General features: G+C 36.5%; 1 protein-coding gene across 2 annotated transcripts in view; it reads left to right on the top strand.

Annotated features, from left to right (window-relative positions):
- The window catches only part of AP3B1 (adaptor related protein complex 3 subunit beta 1), a 161,553-nt gene that overhangs the window by 122,196 nt on the left and 19,332 nt on the right, over positions 1-20,025 (top strand). Inside the window, exons 23-24 of one of the 2 annotated variants that reach the window (XM_069880721.1) lie at positions 8,543-8,774; positions 11,219-11,303. In XM_069880721.1, the coding sequence (XP_069736822.1) occupies positions 8,543-8,774; positions 11,219-11,303 (317 nt within the window). Of the gene's footprint in view, positions 1-8,539; positions 8,775-11,218; positions 11,304-20,025 lie in introns of both variants that reach the window. The other variant, XM_069880720.1, reaches the window with a different exon arrangement.

Genomic DNA, 20,025 nt, shown 5'->3' with positions numbered 1-20,025 from the left:
TTTTGTTTCTTGAGTCCAAAGAAAAGTGTGCTTTTGAATTTAAACAAAGAAACTGAAGGTAACTGGTTATAAATAAACCTCTTTGTCTCTGTTAGCAGACTGCAAACTGTATCAGGCAAATTTTTTTTTCTTCCTTTTTAAGACCAAAAAATGAAGCTTGAAGAAAACAAAACATGGAGGGGCTGTATTTTAGCGATGATCTCATTTAGATCAACTGTAGTTTTTGTAAACTATGGAATATGTATTTTTTCAGTTTAAAACATAATGAGCAACATGAAATACAACTTGGAAAAAATTGGCATATCAGTATCGTCTATAATATATGTATCCCAGTACATGCAGTGATTCTACACCCACGTTGTGCAAGTGCTAATATAGAAGTATACGTATATGTGCGGAAGGTTCAGTGCTGATTTAGGATTTTTGTCCTTGTGGGTGGGTCACTGTGCATTAAGAACGTACTGATGGAAGCTAAAATAAATGTTACATTCTTCAAGAAGGACATAGCGACCAAGATTCAAATATAGTTGTATTAAGCAGGCAAAGCTATAGTTTATGTTTTAGCATTCATAAATAACTGTATTAGATTTCAAATATAGTGTATTATGGGCTGAGTTCTCTTTGACATATAGGTAATGCTGTGTAGTAAGTGTTTCAGCTGACATTATACACTTATCCTGACATAAGAGATCCTTTTCTGGGGGGAAGTTTGGACTAGGTGCTTCTGTTGGAAGAAACCAATATGCAGGAGTTGTTACAGTACAACCCTAAGTGTAAAATTGTGTGTTATAGCCAGTAGGGTTCAGTATGTTTTCACTTTAGAAGTCTCTAGAGTACTGGCTGTTTGCCAACTCAAAATAATATATTAGAAGCCATTTGTAGGAACTTGTTTGAAATCATTTAGACTCCATGCCAAAATCTATATTAATCCCTCCTGGCACCATCCGCCATTTCAAATTCGTAATTAGGAAGCAAGGTGAGGCCGCCACCTTATTCTGTTTCTCTGGCTTGTAAACTGCTTCAGGTAATCCTCAGACTTTCTAGTTAGGCAGTTAGTGAAAGGGTCAGATCACTAAATTGAAGTAAATTACTGATTTGTATATTGGGAGAAAGCCTTTTCCTTGAAACACATAATGGCTATTGCAAAGGGGTTTAAAATTCCAAGCTGCTTGATGAAAATCACACACACGGTCATAGCCACCAGGCTGTCTGCCTTTTGCTTTGTAAAAGCATGCATAGGACAAAAGGATAGTAAATCTTGAGGCTTCCTGTGCATAGGTACAAATTTCACCATTGGGTTTGTTCAACATTGTTTTGGAAGTTGAAACCTGGATTGGTGTACAGTTTAAGCCCTTGAATGCAGGAATTTTTTGCAAATGCAATTAAAAGAAAATTATCTCTTACTGTCTGTTTAAGCCCTTTTCATAGTCCGTTGATGTTCCTAGAGTATCCTATGCTGAAGAATGTGCACTTCTGAATTTATACTACGATTTGTGGCCTTGACACAAAATTACGTGGCTTTATGACACTCAAGTTCACCTCCTTCCTTCTTTCTTGTGTAATAACCCTGACTTGACTATGAGAATACATCCTTTTTTTGCTACTGAAATTCTTGTGTGGCTTTTAAAAAGATTTCACTAATATTTTCATTCGATTATTCATGTGATTCATTATGCTCAGCAAAAAAAGGCAAAATTGCCAAGTCTTAAACAAAACCATGTGTTGTTGTAGTATAAGGCTTTAAGCTCTATTACACGTGAAATGCAGTCTGTCTCATTGGCTCCCAGTTACAAATAAAGTAGAAAACTAGTGCACGCTCAGTTTTAAAAATGGGTGATTAGTCCGGTATGGGACTGATAAGAGTTTTCTGCTGTTTGTAAACTGCGAGTAAAGGCCTGTTTCTAGGTCCTTCATAGCACATGGTCATTTTTGTGCTGCTAGAGCAATACTTTTTATTGATACAGTGTTACCGGAAATCTGTCTAGTTGGTTATATTTTAAGAGAAACATAGGAAAATCTAAGGTACAGAAAAATATTAGAAGAGGGATATTTTAATATTATGGAAGATTTTTATCATCTCTGGATTCACAGATTACCTTGAACACACTAGCCTTTGAAAGGGTGATTTAATACTATTTGAGACCATACAAATATTAGAGAAAAAAAAGACGGGCAGAGAAAAGAACTAGTTTTGGCAGCCTTACAGAAAAAGGCAGTATAGTGAAGTGTTCTTTTGTTTGAGGCAAACTGTGACAATCAGTGTGTCCTTTAAAAATCATTGGGAGTTATTTGTGATTTTCTTGATTTTTATTTTCATTGCAAGTTCTTTGAGACAAAAGTATTATTCTGTCAAGATTGAAAGTCAGTAAGAATTTTTTGAACTCACTTCCTAAAGTCTGAAATTGTCTGAAACCAATACTGATTTAAAGATATGAGCATTAATATGCTAATTTTCAATTAGCCTCATTGACATATTAATCATTTAGGGAAGTGTAGAGCCTAGAAGTTGGTGACAACGTTGAAAGAATGGAGTTAGAGCATATTAAAAACTGAAGGACTTCCTAGCTGGCATGGTTTTTAGAAGATGTTTAGTAGATGCAGTGCAATTAAATATGCCTTTGGTTGAAAGTCATATTAAATATTTTCCAGAATTTGATATCATGTCCTCTAGTATCATCTACATTATTTAGCCCAAACTGAATTGTGCTATCCTGTTGCTTTTCTAGACTACATGTAACAGGAGATTGCTTGGTTTGTTTCCTCATCCCCTATCAGAGGCATGCTGTCCTTAGTCTGGCAATCTGTGTTAGTGTGACTTAAGTATGCTCTAGTGTTGGAACTTCCTACAGCCTCCTGGTATAATGCAGAGTAGTATGTTGACACTATTCTGCAATTGTTTGTTTGCTTTTTACTGTATCTTTTTAAAAATTATTAATTCTCTGGTTTTGTAAGAGCTGTATAAAGAAGACGTTGCCTTGTCACTACAAGTAATACATAAACTGGTAACAGAGCTAAAGATCATGAAGGTACTGTTTCCTGCCAGTAGTTGTCTTTTCTTTGTCTGCCTCATTTTCCATCTTTCCCCTAATACTATAAAATTAAGTTGCTCTCATAGCTTCAGTTGAAAGATCATGTAAATGTGGCTGGGCTATGTGATAGCCCTTCTCTTCTTAGCTGTTGCGGAGTTACTGGAGCATAGCCTTACAGTGAGTGTAAGAGAGGATATAGCTCTCATACCTCAGTAGGTAGCTCTTGGATTATGTCATGGATATTGCCAATAGGAGGGCAGTAGAAAGGCTACTTAGATTAAATGATTCAGTCCATCACTTTAACAAAGTAATTGTTAAACAGGGTAATTTAGAGGGATAGAATTATAATTATCCTCGTTGTTGGAAGCAAAAATTTATTTCCAATATGTTTTATCCAGACATATATACATTTCTGAGTCAGGATTAAAAATTAATCTGTGTTTATTATTACAGCATTATTGAGCTAAGGAACAAATATAGAAGAAAAAAGACAACAGACATAACGTTGTGTGTAATAATAATACTACTTCATACAGGAAAGTCTATCCAGCTCTGTTTTCTGCAGTAGGTTTAATAAATGCTGTAGGGCTTTTTATTTTAAATAATGATGGAAAACAGTTTTTTTGTATTAACTTAAGCTTAGACATTAAAGACTTACTGACCTGGCAAAAAGGAACATGTTCGTGTGCAGTGGCTTCAGTGGTTTGTAACTAGCTCTGATGTGATGAAGAGACCCAAAACTACTGTCAATGATGTTACATTTTTCCCTATATGTGGTTAATGAGTGGGGGACTTCTAAGGCAAAATCCTATTGTTGCCCTTCTTGTTCTTATGTAAGAAGTAGTTTAAAAATATTTGCAGCTTCTTTTAGGTTGATGGATCGTCTTTCAACATGTGCAGTTAGTGTGGTGGCCAGTCTGACTCATACCAATGCAGTGTTCCCATATATCACATCACTGTGGAGTCCCTATGCTGACTTTTAATCATGATAGCTTTCAGTCAAAATGGAGTGGAAGGACAGCCTATATTTTAGGGGGGGTTTATTTCTGTCATTCTAAACAGCTGTATTAAAAAAAAAAAAGTTTTGCAAGTTTAATCTTAATAACCTTCACCCCCAAAAAGCAGACATACTGTGTCATAAAATAACTATTAGTGACTAGTTTGTATCCTATAAATCTAACTTGAGTTGATAATATGGTCCATTACCAGCTAACTGCACAGAGTATTTTTCATTTTACACTCTTCAGTTACTTTTTAGTGAAGTGTTAAAAAATATGAAGCTTTTCTCCTCTCTAAAATTGCACACTGTCTGTCTGTTATTAGGGAGATAACAGCTCTTATAAATGTTTCAGTAAGCGTTAAGTAGACAGTTATGTGCACTCTCATTCCACGCTTATTTGCTTACTGTAATAAACTGATAAAATATGTGTGGTTTGTCTCTGTGTATCTGCAGGCATCGTGAGTCACATAGATTTCCTTTAGAAATAATGTTGTGTCTGCAGAATTGATTGGTTATTTTCATAAACCATCCAAAGGTACACAAACGACTTCTATTATTTAAACATATGCTGTGTAAGATTTGTAGGGGATGATCTCCTGGTTACTAGATGCTTCTTGTTCTGTTAACTCTGTGGAGGATTATTTTAACCTCAGAGTGATTGCAGGTATATGCCCTATGGCTTTCTTTAAGTATTGTAGTTGTATGCTTTAGAAAATTTAGAACAAAGCCAAAAACTTCTGTTTACTAGACTCGTGCTAGTGTTAAATCGACTGCATTACAGTCACACCTGCTCAAAACCCTTGCTGACAAGTAGACGTCTTGAGAAATCTTTTCTGAAATTAGAGTCCTTTGTTCAGCTCATATACATTTTATTTATTTCTTGTACTGCCACATTAAATACAATGGAAAATTAATGTTATACAGGAAGGAAGGTGGTTTAAACATAATGCCGTTATTCTGACTGTCCTTTGTGTGTGTTGCTCTGTATAGTATGATTTAAAATAAAAGTGAGTGGGCTCATGAGTGAAATTCTGACTGAAACATGAGCAGCAGTGCTGAAAAGGGCTAAAAAGCACAGGAAGGTGTCAGTAAAATTTGAATCAGTTACAATTTAAATATAGTGAGTGATTTTTGCTGTATGTGTATATATATGTATCCATACATTGGACTTCTGACTATTAACTTTTTATGTTTTCGTTCCTTTTAATAAGTAGTACTATTAAAATGAGCAATATGTTAACACAGAGAAGCTAGTATCCTTAAGCTTGTTTTAACATGAATAAAACATATTTCTTAGGCTTGTTAATGAAAAATGGGTGAACCATTCAATGAAATCACTTTTCTGTTATGCATGTCCAGCTCAAAGTGAATTAAATGTTGAAACTAAAAGGCTAAGCTTAAACCTAAAAGCAAGATTTAAATTACAAGTTAGAACTTAGGTTTTATTCATTATTTCAGCAGTGGTTTAAGTAAAAGATGCTAGTGTGATTTTGCAACTGTCTCTTTCTATGAATCAACAAGATATCTATTGAAGATATCTACTATTTGAAGTATCTGCTTTCATATTTCCAGACAACTGAACTGTATTAATCTATTGAAGTTAGTGCTGGGTCCAGTCCTATTCAACATCTTTACCAAGGACCTGGATGAAGGCATTGAGCACATCTTTAGTAAGTTTGCAGATGACACTAAGCTGGGTGGAAGTGTCAATCTGCTGGAGTGCAGGGAGGCTCCAAAGGCTTCTGAACAGGCTGGACCACTGGGCTGAGACCAATGGCATGAGGTTTAACAAGGCCAAATGCCGAGTCCTGCACTTGGGGCACAACAACCCTGTGCAGTGCTACAGACTAGGAGAAGTCTGGCTGGAAAGCTGCCTGGAGGAGAGGGACCTGGAGGTGTTGGTTGACAGCGACTGAACATGAGCCAGTAGTGTGGCCTGAAAGGAGATTGTAAAGAGGAGGGTGCTGGCCTCTTCTTCCAAGTGGCAGGGGACAGGACAAGAGGTAATAGCCTCGAGCTACGCTAGGGGAGGTTCACACTGGACATCAGAAAGAATTTTTTCACAGAAAGGATCATTTGACACTGGAACAGGCTGCCCAGGTTGAGTCACCTTCCCTGGAGGTATTTAAAAGATGGGTAGATGAGATGCTCAGGGACATGGGTTTAGTGTCAGATAGGAATGGTTGGACTCAATGATCCAAGAAGTCTTTTTCAAACTGGTGATTCTGTAAAGTTTAGGTTTTTCATCCAAAGATGTTTTGAATTTGAGGAACTGTGAAGAGCTGTACAATTAACTCTTTCTCCATTCATTTTGCATTGGCTGGAAATCTGGTCATGTGATGTCACAGGAGGCAATGTTTTAGAACTATAATCTTCTATATTTATGCATGTAAACTGGCATTGGAGTGAAAGGATACAAGATCATTATGGGCTTTATTAAATTTCACTGAATTGTGTTCTTGGAGAAAAGTATTAGATATTTTCATGCTTGTCAGAGATCAGTAACTGGACGAAAAAAAGAACTGAATTTAAAAAAAAAAATAAGGTGCCTGTGTTCTTCAAGTGGTATTGCCGCTTCTGTTTGAAGAGACACAGAAATTTAAGTATTTGGCTGTGTGTTTGATTGTGAATGGCTTTATTTTCTTCTGGTCATGTAGGGAAACTAACAGTGTTGTCCTTGAGAGCATTACATTATCTTTTTAGGGAAAAGAAGATGTCTGAACTTCACCAATTTACTTTAAAAGCATTAACAAATTGTACAGATTCAAAATTGAGTTTGTGGCATTTCCTCAGTTCAGACATATTCTGAAACTGCCTTTAGTCTCCACGCTGAAGGTTACTGGTAGATCATTAATTTGTTTCTAAAAAAAAATAACAGAGTTTTTGTGTATTAGAAAAAGAAATGCAAGCTAAAATGTTGAAAGTGAAATCTGATTTGGAAGTTTTTGCAGAGGTGTTTGATCAATCTCATCCTGAATATGTTGTTCCAGTTACAGTCACATAGTGTTTGAATTTTGAGGGGAATGGAAGCCTTTCTGCCTTTTTTCCTTCATTATTTATTCTTCAGCCAGTATAACGTGAGCATTTCAATGCACCTTCTAAAGCCATCTTTGAATACACACTCAGTTCTTCCTGTAGTTTTCTTCAGCTTTCATCAATGAAGTGTTGAGGCTTTTAAACAGATATTAGTTGATCTTTACAACTACTCATTTGAGGCAGTGGGTATTACTAGCCTGGCTTTCCGGTTCAGAAACTGGTGCTCAGAGATTAGGATCAAGTTTGTTATGTGCTCACTAGCTTCTGAAGGTTTTCAACAAGATTCTTTACATCCTTATTACGTTTTGCAGATACTCTCCCATTTGTGTAGTACCCTGTGGGTTTAAATCCCAGCTCATAACAACTTCTCATATTACTATAATTGTTCATGAAGTCTCAGATCAGTCCCTTGATGTTAAACGTGGTCAGGAAAATGTAGCAACCTTGTAAGAGTTTTGTAGGGAAGACAAGATAAAAGTCCATTCTCCTTGTTTGGCTGTGTGGAATCTTGAACATCCTGCTGTTTGCAGTTGCATCTCAGTTACACGTTCAGGGCTTTGCATGGGGCAAGAGGACATGGACACTCAACAGTGGAAACAGATAAACAGATACATCTGACAGATATACTATAAAGTTCAGTAGCGTGTAGTGCATTAACCAGGCAAATGGGATGTTTGTGCTGAGTGTTTGGCTTTTTTAGCCTCTGTTTTCTTTGTGTGGCGTTACTTTTCATTTAACTTCTTACCCTTTGCTTAAAAGTATTTTAAAGAGTTAAAACTAACTTTTCTGCAGTTTTTTGCATATTCCTTACTTTTGCACTTTTGAGCTCATGATTACAGTTTTCCTTATGAGCAGTATCTCCTGGGAATTTGTTTGCACACTACATGAATATCTTTTATTCATGCCACTCCTTCAAGACTGAATGGAGCCAAACTTCCTTGGGATTTCTCTTGTTGCTTGGGTCAGCAAGGCTATTAAAAAATGGCAACAACATTCTGCTCTATGCAACTGTGGTTGTAGTATTTGACTGTTGTAATTGTTAGGCAACATTTTTTTGTGGTTTTAACAAGAGTACAGTTTCTCACTATAAATTTCACAGTACACAGTTGGGGTCACCCTTGAGTTCTGGTGCATAGAGTGGAAAGAACTTGTTGGAAACAGCATAATTATTTTAACTGTAACTCTTAAAAAACTCTGATAATTTAGTAACTAGGTTTTAAAAACAGATCTATATTGGAAAGTAAGGCAAATACAACAAAAGTTAAAGCTGCTGTTTCTCAGTACCAGCAATGTTTTTTTAGACTCTTTTATCTGGTATCTGTTACTGCAATTTGTTTATGTCCTTACTTGTTCGTTATTCACTAAAATTCCAACTAGAAAGCAGGTGCTTTGGCTGAGTGAAGAGTGTAATATTCAATTGTCATTTTATCTGTTCTTCACTTACAACATTCACCAACAGTTATTTTGTGCTTAGCAGGTCACTACCCAAGTCTCTGTGCCAACAAAAACACATGAACTGCTTCATCGAATGAGTGGGAAAGGATTAGCAGCTCATTACTGCTTCTCAAGACAGCCAAGCATTTTTGGTGATCGTATGGTGTCTGTGCAAGTGACAGTAACAAATACATCTGATCAGAAGATAGAGAATATTCACATTGAAGAGAAGAAACTACCTGCAGGCATGAGGATGCAGGAGTTTAATCCAATAGGTAATTATTATACAATCTATAAAAATACAGAATCTTAACCTTCAGCAAAATTTTGAATATAGGAAAGTGGGTTTGCATATATACTGATATTTATCTATGTATACACATGTATGCTTGTGTATGTATTTATACATTAACGCAGAGACTCATGGAACTATCTTTACTTACATAATCTGATATTAACAAAAATTTAATTTAGCCTTCCACTACTTGTGTTGGACTTTTGAAGTAACTCCTTGGAGCAGAACATGCATGCCTGAGAGCTTCCCTGTTTGTTCCATTATATCATACCAATTATATTCTGTCAATTCCAGTTGGTATAATAAAATTCTCTGTCTTCCCACAAACTTTTATTCTCTTACAGAATTATTCCAAAATGGCTGTAATGGGCTACTATTAAGAATGAGGTTTTGATTTATGTATTCATTTATATATTCACGGGTTAGCCCTGCCCGGCCAAATTCAGCAGCTAAAACCATGCATTTGAGCTTCTAAAAATCCCTTCCCCACATACACCCTGCCAGGAAGGGGGAAAGGGAAATGAGAAGAAAAAGACTTATGAGTTAGAAAATAAACCTCCTGCTGTAATGACATGAAAATGGTAACAATGGAAGTAATTAGAAAGTAGTAATATATACAAGTATATGAGATCACAACCCAGCCCACCCCTCAGTGACTGTATGCCACCACAAATACTGTAGAGCAGACATGGGGGAGTGGGTCTATGGCTAGGAGGGATCTGGACTCAGGAACTGGACTCAAGAACACACGGATCTGGGATTAGGAGCAACCAGACAGATGAGGTCCTCACTGGACATCAGCCATCGTAGAAGAGAGCGAGACCCTCGTGATCTCTCAGTTTATACTGAGTATGACATATACAGGATGGAATACTCTGTTGGTCAGCTTAGGCCCTATTCGCCCCTCCTCGCAGGTACAGCTGCTTGGAGATGGCCTTGGTTAAATATAAGCATTGGCCTTTTTACGTACCAGTGCCCTGTGTTATCTCTTCAGAGAAGAACACTATTTCAGAAAGCATGCGGTTAGTTTTCAGAAGATGACATTACTTACAGCGAGTGAGTTAGTCATAAAACTGACTCTACTTAACCTCAAACTACCACATCACATTTATTTTCTTTTCAAGCTTTAGAGAACGTTTGTAGATGGTGGTTTTTTTGGTGTCTCAAAGCATTCTCATTGTATCCCTTGTGAGCTCTTGCCAATGAAGTGAAAGTGTATGTTATATTCTAGTTTGCATCTACCATACTTCCACAAAGTGTGGCTTCTTAGACTAGGTAAAAAGCAATGCTGTAGTCAGCCCTAGCCTAAATTATTTTACTTTCTACCATCTGATTGGGATGGTTTTTTTGCTAACATTCTGTTTGTGGAGAAGAGTAAAAAAACTGACAAAGAACACGGATCATAGCAACTTTTATTCAAAGGTAATACCTGTGCACACTATCTGCTTCCCTTTCTCAGAGCTTCTTTTTTTAGGATATTGTGGTATAGGCAGGAGGAACACAAATGTCTCTGTTTCAGAATATAATTGGAGAGAACAGACATGCTGCTTTTCGACACAAGCTTCTGTACTTTAGATACGTTTCTTAGTGAGTGACATTACTATGTGAGTCCTTATCATGGTAGAAGAATACAGAAATAGGTTCTTAAAGCACAGCTGCAAAATAAAGAGCATTTGTTTTCAGTAGTTTGTTTGAATGCAGCTTTTCTCTATTCTTTGTCCCTTTATTGAGAACTCAGTTTATACGTCCTGTTCTTACTACCTTTTTCTGTTTCCAGCATTTGGAAGTGTCAGTGTAGACAGGTATTCCTACCTAGTTTTCCCTCCATCACTGCAATTCCTCTTGGCAGCTGTCCTGATTTTGCCAGTAGAAATGGGCCAGATTATTTCACCTACATCACTATATGCACTATTTTTCTGTTGGCTAGTTTCCTATGAAATACCATTTGAAAATATTAAGCTCAAAGACTTTGATAAAGTTTTATCTGAATTTGAGTTGGAGCCTGTAATCTTTTGATGCTTTTACTATTTATTAACTAAATTTGCAGACTCGTGTTACTGAAAATGAAGTCCCTGTGCTAGATCCATACAGAAGTAAAATGATGTAACTTCAGTGTATTTTTTTCTGCAAATAATCAGTTTTTCTAATACAAATCTTTATTTTGTTTATGGTGGGTGGGACTGTAAGACTGAAATGGCAACAATTCATGTGCACTATCTGTGGAGAGAGAGGATCCAAGACAGTTAACATGCAAGTGTGACATTTGAGTGATACCTACTTGAAATAAAACTATAAATATTGTCTCTTTTATATGGAGCCTTTTTTTTAATGTATGTATTTTAATTATGTAAAGTTTGGGAGTTTGCATCTGGGGTTTTCTGTTGTTTTGTGTGCAGTTAACCTGTTCAAAATGTTTTCATGTAGAGTGCCTTGAGCCTGCAGGATCCATTACCGTTTCAATGGGTATTGACTTCTGTGATTCTGCTCAGACAGCCAGTTTCCAGTTATGGTGAGTTCTTGGGAGGGAAGGTAATTTTTTGCTCTTGGAATGCAAAAGTGGTGTGTATTAGAAGTTTACTTGGCAGTAGCAGACTTGCTGTTTATTAAATATTTAAAGAATTGAACAACTGTTCACAACATGATGTATAACCAAGATGTTTTAGAGAAATAAAACATAATTAGTGTTCCATTTTACTATTACAAGAATGAACATTTTTCTTCAGTCTTCTAAATTTTTTTAGCACTTGCTTCTAAAATAACCAGATTTGATGGTAAACTCAAATCTAGGTTTGGAATCACATGTGTAAGTGTAAAAAGTCTTTGTGTTTTTAAAAAGGTTTTGTTTGGGAGCTCCTATTTTCCCTTAGTGTAAATGATACCAAGCAAAAGCATGAACTCCTCTTCCAGTTTAGAATTACTTCTCTGTTTCTGAGCTTTATTTTTATCTTTTTCTCCACTTACTGGGATTCTTCTTAGTAACAGCAACTTGAAGGGACCAGTCAGTTCTGACTAGTCTTCTGCAGTGTTTTGTGTGTGTTCTTCTTTATAGGAAATCACAACTCAAAAAAGCACATAGTGTGAGTTAATTGTAGTTCTTCAGGTGCTTGTTATGGGTGTTTGTGATCTGTGTGACATGACTGCATGAAACCAACTCCAAAATTTGCTAGGCAAAGAAGCATATTGCTCATGTTGTAGATTCTTTTAAATGGTTTCAGGGAGAATGAAAACGAGTAACTGGCTGGCCAGGTAGATTTTGTCTGATATGCTTGATTTACACTTTTTATGCTCATTATTGACACATTCAGGGTGCTCCTTTACCTGAGTTCCTGTTGTGTTCTAGGCTAGCAAGAATCCCATTCACCCAGTGAGAGCTCTGTTACAAACCGGCATTTGACACCAGGGAAAATAAATAGTAGGAGAGTCCAAGTATTAGCATGAACAGATGGGGGAAGTCTATCCACCTTCTTTTACGAGCTGTTCAGGCTTATATAGTCTTTGAAACTATGAAAAGACAGTAAGCAGTACTTCTTATATCCTGCACAAAATATATTGAAAGACATTCACATTGCCACATTCCAGTTTAGGGGAAGCCCTTTGAGAAAGTTCTGTACTCCTTTCTTGAATACTGTTAAATTTTAGTGTACTGCTAGTAAATACAGCTTGTGCAACCTATAGTTATTTAAGATAGTGGGAAAATCTTTACAATAGAGATGTACCCAAGTGACTCCAAAAGAACTGCTGCTAAAATATGATTTCTTGTTCTAGGGGCAAGGAGGTTTTACTATTGAATTGATTTTTTTTCCTACTCCTCAAACCTTTCCCTATACAATGGATGCTCATGTGTAGTCATTTTAAAGATGTTAGTATCTCCAGCAAGATGTCTGCACCATGCAGTTTATGCACATCACGTTGCTGTAGCTGGTCTGTATGCTGTTTGCTGAAATGTAGAAATAGTTTTGGACTGCTGCCTGATGCTAGGTTTATTTGGGAAGAGAAGTTCCCTTCTAGGCAATGCAGTTTCGTAATTGCTTCAAAATTATGAGCCCTCTTTCCCTAGATATATTTTCGAGATTTTTTTTTAAATAAAATGTGCACACTTTATCAAGCAGGAACATTCTCTTTTAAATAGAACAGTTGTTTTTCTTTCAAGTCTGTATTTTCAGTATACTAACGATTTGATTCCAAACTTATACCATTTATTGCTAAGAATCTTAGTAGTGATGAGGATAAGCAATGTAGCATAACACATTGATTTTATGCAGATCATCACCTTTATGTTTTGGGAGGTCTGCTGTATTAGTGATATATAAAAACTGATTACTTTCTCCAACATTGCCTAGTAATTGTTTATTATTTTCCTATTAGACAAACAAGACAGATCAATATTCCTGAACACTGACCAGACTATGAGTAACATCACTGTAAATAGATTTGCCTCAGACCTCAGTGGTGTATTCATTTTAATGATTTGGACAATGTGAGTCCAATGACAAATCTCAAGCTAAGTTTAAAATTAAATTAAGAATAGGAATTGCTTACTTTGTTCCTTTGCTTAATTGATATGGCCTTGTGTCTTTGACAGTAGTTCTTAGAAAGCAGATAATTATAGGTAAAAATATCCTTTGCATTAAATTTACTGTTTTACTGTTAAAACATGTATTCATGTTCAAAATCCTACTGATGTTCACTATCATTGAAGAAATTGTTCAGTGTGATGTTTTGGGAGCTATGTCTCAGAGAACTCAGCTCTAGCCTTTTTAACTTGTCACACTTCTTAAAAAGCTTTTATCCAAAAGGAAGACTGACTTGTAGAAGTTTGTCAAAATATAGTTGAAATACAACGCACACGAAGTTGTCAATATTCTTGTGTTTCCTGCTAACATATACTTATGAAAGACATTGTCGGTTATTTTGCATTTTTGTTAGAAGCATGTTCAGCACTAAAGTGTTCCTGATCATAATCATTTTCTTTACATTGTTCTAGGAGGAGCACTTTGTCTTGCATCAAATGTAATTGATCCTGAAGCAGTGTAATCACAATTACTCACTTTCTTAATTGGCCTGCCCAAAATCAGAAAATGGAAACCGATCGACAGTGTTTAAATCAATAGCTTTGTAGTAAAGCTTGTGGGGGTAGGGACTTAGTGGTAATGGGTAGATCAATTGGTCTTAGATGCCAATCATGGACTGTGTGTTTTGCATAGCAAACACTGCCTTTCGGCTTGGGGATGTGCTGTTGTGCTAGTGGTTCAATAAATACAAACTGTATAAAGAAAAAAACTAACCTGAATAATAAAATATTTAGATATCTTTCAGAATTTGTTGTTCAAATCAAAGACAATGAAGGAGAAACTGCATTATAGAGAGGTTCAAGGGGATGGGCTTTGAAGCTTACCAAGATCACACATTTAATTAAAAAGACATGAAACAACTTTAACATGAAAACTATGCCTAATGCATTTATTTAGAATATGTACTTGGATGCTCATTCATAAGGAGAACATCTCTTCATTGTGATTTTTCTTGTGCCATCACTTTGCAGAGGAACATTACTTTAGCCTCACTGGTGTTCTGCCCAATAATGCTTCTCAGGCAGAAAGTTAAAGAGGAATAAATGGGGGAACTCAGTCTTCTGAAAGATTTTTGTAAGCGTTACTGTTTCTGTTTGTGTTACTTTGATCAGATTCTGCAAGCAAGTTATACACAACTTAGAAGAGTAAAGCAATTTGTTATTGGCTTACTCACATGCATGGTAGTCTGGTAGCTTGTTAAATCCTAGTTAAGCATCAGTGTATTCACCGTCCCAGTAAGAGACCGTAGTCTTTGCTGGGCTGATTGGCATCAGTGAGTAGAGAAAATGTTAGAATGGATGTTTGATGGTACAGACTGAGGGCACTACACCACTGACTGTGGAATTGTTTTTTTTTTCCTTTCAGATTTTATTAATTTCCACATGGATGTGTCTTGAACTCTTGAGGTCTTAGTAATCATTATCTTAAAAATCCAACAACTCTCTCTTATTGAATCCTCAACATAAGAAGGGTACGGAACTGTTGGAACGGGTTCAAATGAGGGCTACAAAGATGATCAGAGGACTGGAGCACCTCTGCTATTAGGGCAGGCTGAGAGAGTTGGGGTTGTTCAGTCTAGAGAAGAGAAGGCTTTGGGGAAACCTTATAGCGACCTTCCAGTACCTGAAGAAATGTACAGGAAAGCTAGAGAGGGTCCTTTTACAAAGGCATGTAGTGATAGCACTAGGGGGAATGTGTATAAATTGGAGAGGGGAAAATTTAGACTAGACGTTAGGAGGAAATTCTTCATGATGAGGGTGGTGAGGCAGTGGAACAGGTTACCCAGGAAAGTTGTGGGTGCCCCACCTCTGGAAGTGTTCAAGGCCAGGTTGAATGGGGCCTTGAGCAACCTTGTCTAGTGGGAGGTGTCCCTGCCCATAGCAGAGGGGTGGAATTAGGTGATCTTTGGGGTCCCTTCCAATTCAAACCATTCTATGATGATTCTTGGTTTTATCATTGTTATCTTGCATGTCTCTACTTATCAGGTATGCTCAGGTCTTCCTCAGAGTTTACCACTTCCCTTAGATATGTGCACAAAGATTTTGGAGCTTTACCATGTCAGAATTTGGCCTTGGATCCTTGGAATGCAGGCATTTGAATCCCTAGAGAATAAAGGCAAGGAAGTTTACAGAGTTACTGTGTATACATGCCCTTATTCCATTTGTACTTGTGTTTAGCATTTTGGATTCCTATATGCATTTGCAAAACCCGGCCGGCAAATCTCCATCGTCTTTTAGGGGTCAGGTGAGTGTCTGAAGGTGAAGGGGAAATGTCCTCTTTACAACAGAGAGCTGAAGAAGGAAAGTTGTCCTTATCACTGCTTCCCTATTCTTTTCATCTTCTCTTTTCAAATTCTGTTGGCTGTTCCCAAAGCCTGGAAAGAGCCACAGCTTTGAAGATAAAATTAATTCATGGAGAACCTGTTTTCTTTTTCCCATTTGTTTGAAAAGTATACAGGAACTTGTTTAGCTCTCTTTGAAACAGGTTGACGTAGGGTACTTGTCCATGCCGTGCATCTCTTCCCCCTTGTACAATCAGGGCTCCCAAAAAGAAAGAGAAATGGAATGAAAGCAACAACTTCTATGCCTTCCATTCTGTCTCAGAATAATGATATCATGGGAAAACAGTGTGACTAGTGACAGAAGTTTTCACAAGCATGGTCTGGTTGCCTTCTGCTGGCATTTCCTGTGTCCCAGTGTTATTAGAAGAGCTGGGCTCCCGTACATACTTCACTACTGTGAAGTACGATAGAAAAGAAAGTTGTCCGTTTGCCTCATCCGCCCTGGTCTGTATAAAGAGAGCATCTTGCTGATTTTCTTTCCCAAGAAAGAGATTTTTTCCAGCATGAAATTCTCTTATCTCAATCTGTGTTGATATAGGAATCTTCCCGAGCAGAACTCCTACCTGCAAAGAGGAGTAAATGAAAAGAATCAGTTGGGTAGCAGACAGTATTTGCATCGAGTGCAAGCATGCATTCAGGTGTAGATGCTTGCACAAAAGCATCTGATTAAAATTATGTAGTTGAATATGTTATGGAATATATTTAAAGCTAATTTTAGAGATGCAGGACTGTCTTCAGATCATTGTTACTTGCATTTTCACTTGTTTCTGGCTGTTTCCTTCCCTAGTGCTCTGTCAGCAGCTCACCAGGTTGTTTACAGATGTAGGATATTAAGACAACCAATCTGGTACTTTCCTCCTTACTTCATTATGCTAGAGTAGTCAGTTGGCTCAGTTACAGAAAGCAATTATGTCAAGATAGATAACTGACCTGGAAAAAAGAAAGGCTGGGCATGGAAAAATGCTCTCATTTCTCCTATCAGTCTGGCCTTTTTTCTTGTAAAAGCAGGATGGTAGGATTTCCTTTCTTCACCAAGGCTATGAGCTGGATCCCCCTGAGTTCTCCATTTCATGTTTTGCAGGAACTTAATGTGTTGCTCATCCTCCTCCCTTCTTAGAGTTTTATCATCTGTGGATATACTCTGAATACAACACAAAAATAGTGAGCTGGTAGATGTGTTCTGGGTCAAGCAGCTACTAAGACTGAAACAAAAAAGAGTAATATGAATAGCAAGAAGAATGTTCCCCAGACTCTTATTAGAATAGTGAATTTTTTTAAAGCTTTGAAAATTAAGACTTTAAAGACAGCCATTTTAAGAACTCATTCACAAGTGATAATATTATTTGTATTAGCTTTAAAGAACATCTTGCTATCATTATCCTCAAGTCGTTTGTTACAGCAGAGAACATTTTTCCCAGGAACTGTTCGGAGCCAGTTCTTTAAAAAAAATTGAGGAAAGAGAGAGGGAATAAGCGAAATAGACACTGGTATTAAATGACAGGTGCTAGCTGCTCCCACTGCAGCCATCTGAAGAAAAGTTAAAACTGTGCGTCTTCTAAAGGATTGAATGTTAGTCTTGCAGAGTCATTTATTACAGAGATAGTAAGTCTCTCTGTGTTCCTGTGGGAGCATTATCATCTCGCATTTGTTCATCTTAATTGGGTCCATCAGAAGATAAATTCATGTGATCCTTAGAATTACATCATGAAAGGGGTGTGAGACTTTTACAAATACAGTAGGTAGGCAACAGTAAGAGAAATGATGTCTAACGTTATTTGCCACTAGGCTGACAATGAAACACAAAACAGATTTTGCAAACGAGTGGGGAGGTATTGTTATCAGCCATCACTATTTGTTTGATTCTTTCAGAGATCCCTTCAGCAGACTTCTTATTAAGCATACACGTTCCACTAAGGATGTAACTTAATAACTACACTTGTTAATACAGGAAAATGCAATTTTCAGTTTTTGAAATCTAAAACCAGTTATGTTTTGCTGGCTTGAGAAAATTTGCCTTTTTTTCTAGTAAGCTTCTTCAGCTTGATCTTCCAGGAGTGTTAGAGCAACACCACCCAAGAGATGTGTCAGTGCAGCTTGACGAATTGTCTGTCAGATACCTAAATGTTAATGTTCAGCTTTAAAATTGCTTCTGCAGTTTCTTTGTTTGAACAAAATTTATACTAATTATAGTATTAAAAGTATAAATAAATAAGTTAAATACAGTGGTATTTTGTTTACTTAGGTATTGGGGGAAGTTATGTAGTTGTACCGCAAGACTCAAGCTGTTATCATGAAATCTCTATCTTTGGGGACACTCAGAGCTCAAATGGACAGGAGTCTGAACAATGTGAACTAAGGTGGCCTTGGGTTGAGCAGCTTGAGCCCCTTCCAGTCTGAATATTTCTGTGGTGCTGTGGAACTATGAAATTACTTTTGTTAAAATAGATATTACTAGATCTCTAATATGAAAATGCAGTGGAAGATGCAGATCAGTAAATGAAATCTGAATATTTAGCCTGTAAAGTGTGTGATAAAAAGAATGATAAAAGGGATGATTATTTTCTCTCAATTAAAAATAAGTTTACTGAAGTAAGCTGAAATTAATATAATGTAAAAGTAAACCAGATGCTGGCTAAAGTGAAATTAAGAATCAAGTGGTTTTGAAGAAGAACTAGCAATCAGAATTTCTGCTTCTAGACAATGAAGAGTTCATGGTTTATCAAAGAACATGTGTTAGGTTTTAAATCACTAAGGGATGGGAAATTGGAAAGTTTGTTAACAGTAGAGGTGTCAAGTGGTCCTCTTGAGCAGTTACAGGCATATAAAACTCAAGCTATGCTTGTGCTATCGTTCCTTTTTATTGTGAAAAGATTGTTGTATTTCAAAGCAATGTAATCACTTATGTTACAAGTCAACTTTATGTACAAGTGGCATGTCCAGTCAATGTAGTACATGAATCATTGCACACAAAACTGTTTATCCATTTTATGCTGAATTATGTATTGCACATCTTGTAAATATGAAGGATAACATTGGAGAAATAATCAGTTGAACAATACTAATGAAGGCATTGTTAAAAGTCTCAGTAATATAGTCTGAGTAGTATATAAAAAACAGACGGTAAGAAGTTACAAGGCAGTTGATTAAACAACCTTCCTTCATCTCTTAATCTGATGGTGTTCCTGGTCAGTTTTCAAAGTTAAAATTAAAGAATAAACATATTCTTATTTTACAGAGCACTTCATAAGGCCAGTCAAACAATCCCCTCTCTTTTAACATGCTAATGACCTTAGAGATGGAAGGTAGCATTGGAAAAAAAAGTGAGAATTTTTAGCCAAGCAAATTTTTAAGAGTGGCAGGTCAAAAATGATTTTCTGTAGTGGAAATACTAGCCAGGTTTTAAAAGATTGTTTCGCTGCATGATTGCAAACTAATAATTTTCAACAAAGTATTGACGCTATATTTTATTTGTAAAGCACATACTTGAGATTGTATCCTTAAGCATAATTGTAACCCATCAGAAGATAATAATGTACTGTTTCATAAGTATTTCCTTGGGAAATTGGGTGATTATGGTAAGCATCAGAATTTTAAATGACAGGACCATAAAACACTCCCCCTGATTTCAAGTGGTTTGTCTCACACCTATAGAAAGGAGGCACATATATATTCTGTATTATTGATCTAGTGCTGTTTTTTTCGGTCAGTCCATCTTATTTCAGAATTTTGAAGTCATGAAAACTCAGTAACACATTTGAGGTTAACTTAAATACCATGGATATTAATTGATTAAATATGTTTTCCATTCTAATGATTGTATCATTATTGTTAAGTAGGCTATCTGAGGCACATTAGCATTCAATACGTATTGACTATTTGCTGTCTCCGGAAAAAAAAAAAGTAGTATTCTTGTCTAAAAAAATTTCAAACCATTAACAAAGATTCTGACTGGATGTACTGATCCTGAATTGCTAGATGAATCCTTTATGGTATAGTTAGTCAATCAAACATAGCAGAGTGAATGTGTCTTGAGTTTCTGTAGACTTGCAGAATTCCAAGACAAGATAGTTGAAAACTCAGAGAACTGTATGGATAGGAGGAGCAAGTTCACTGTGTTGTATTTATTTCTAGAGGATGAATCTATATCATTTTATACTACTAGTCATATACTACTACTGACAGTCATTTTTTAACACTGACATGAAAACTGCATCAAATTCTGTGATTTTCAAGCAGTATGGTGTGTGATTTTGTTTAACTATACAAAATGTTGCAAAATTGAAGTTATTGAAGATATTTCCTTTTTACTCCTAAATTTA

The sequence above is a fragment of the Phaenicophaeus curvirostris genome, chromosome Z (assembly GCF_032191515.1).
Source record: "Phaenicophaeus curvirostris isolate KB17595 chromosome Z, BPBGC_Pcur_1.0, whole genome shotgun sequence".
Taxonomy (NCBI): domain Eukaryota; kingdom Metazoa; phylum Chordata; class Aves; order Cuculiformes; family Cuculidae; genus Phaenicophaeus; species Phaenicophaeus curvirostris.
This window is presented reverse-complemented; position numbering and strand designations above follow the sequence as displayed.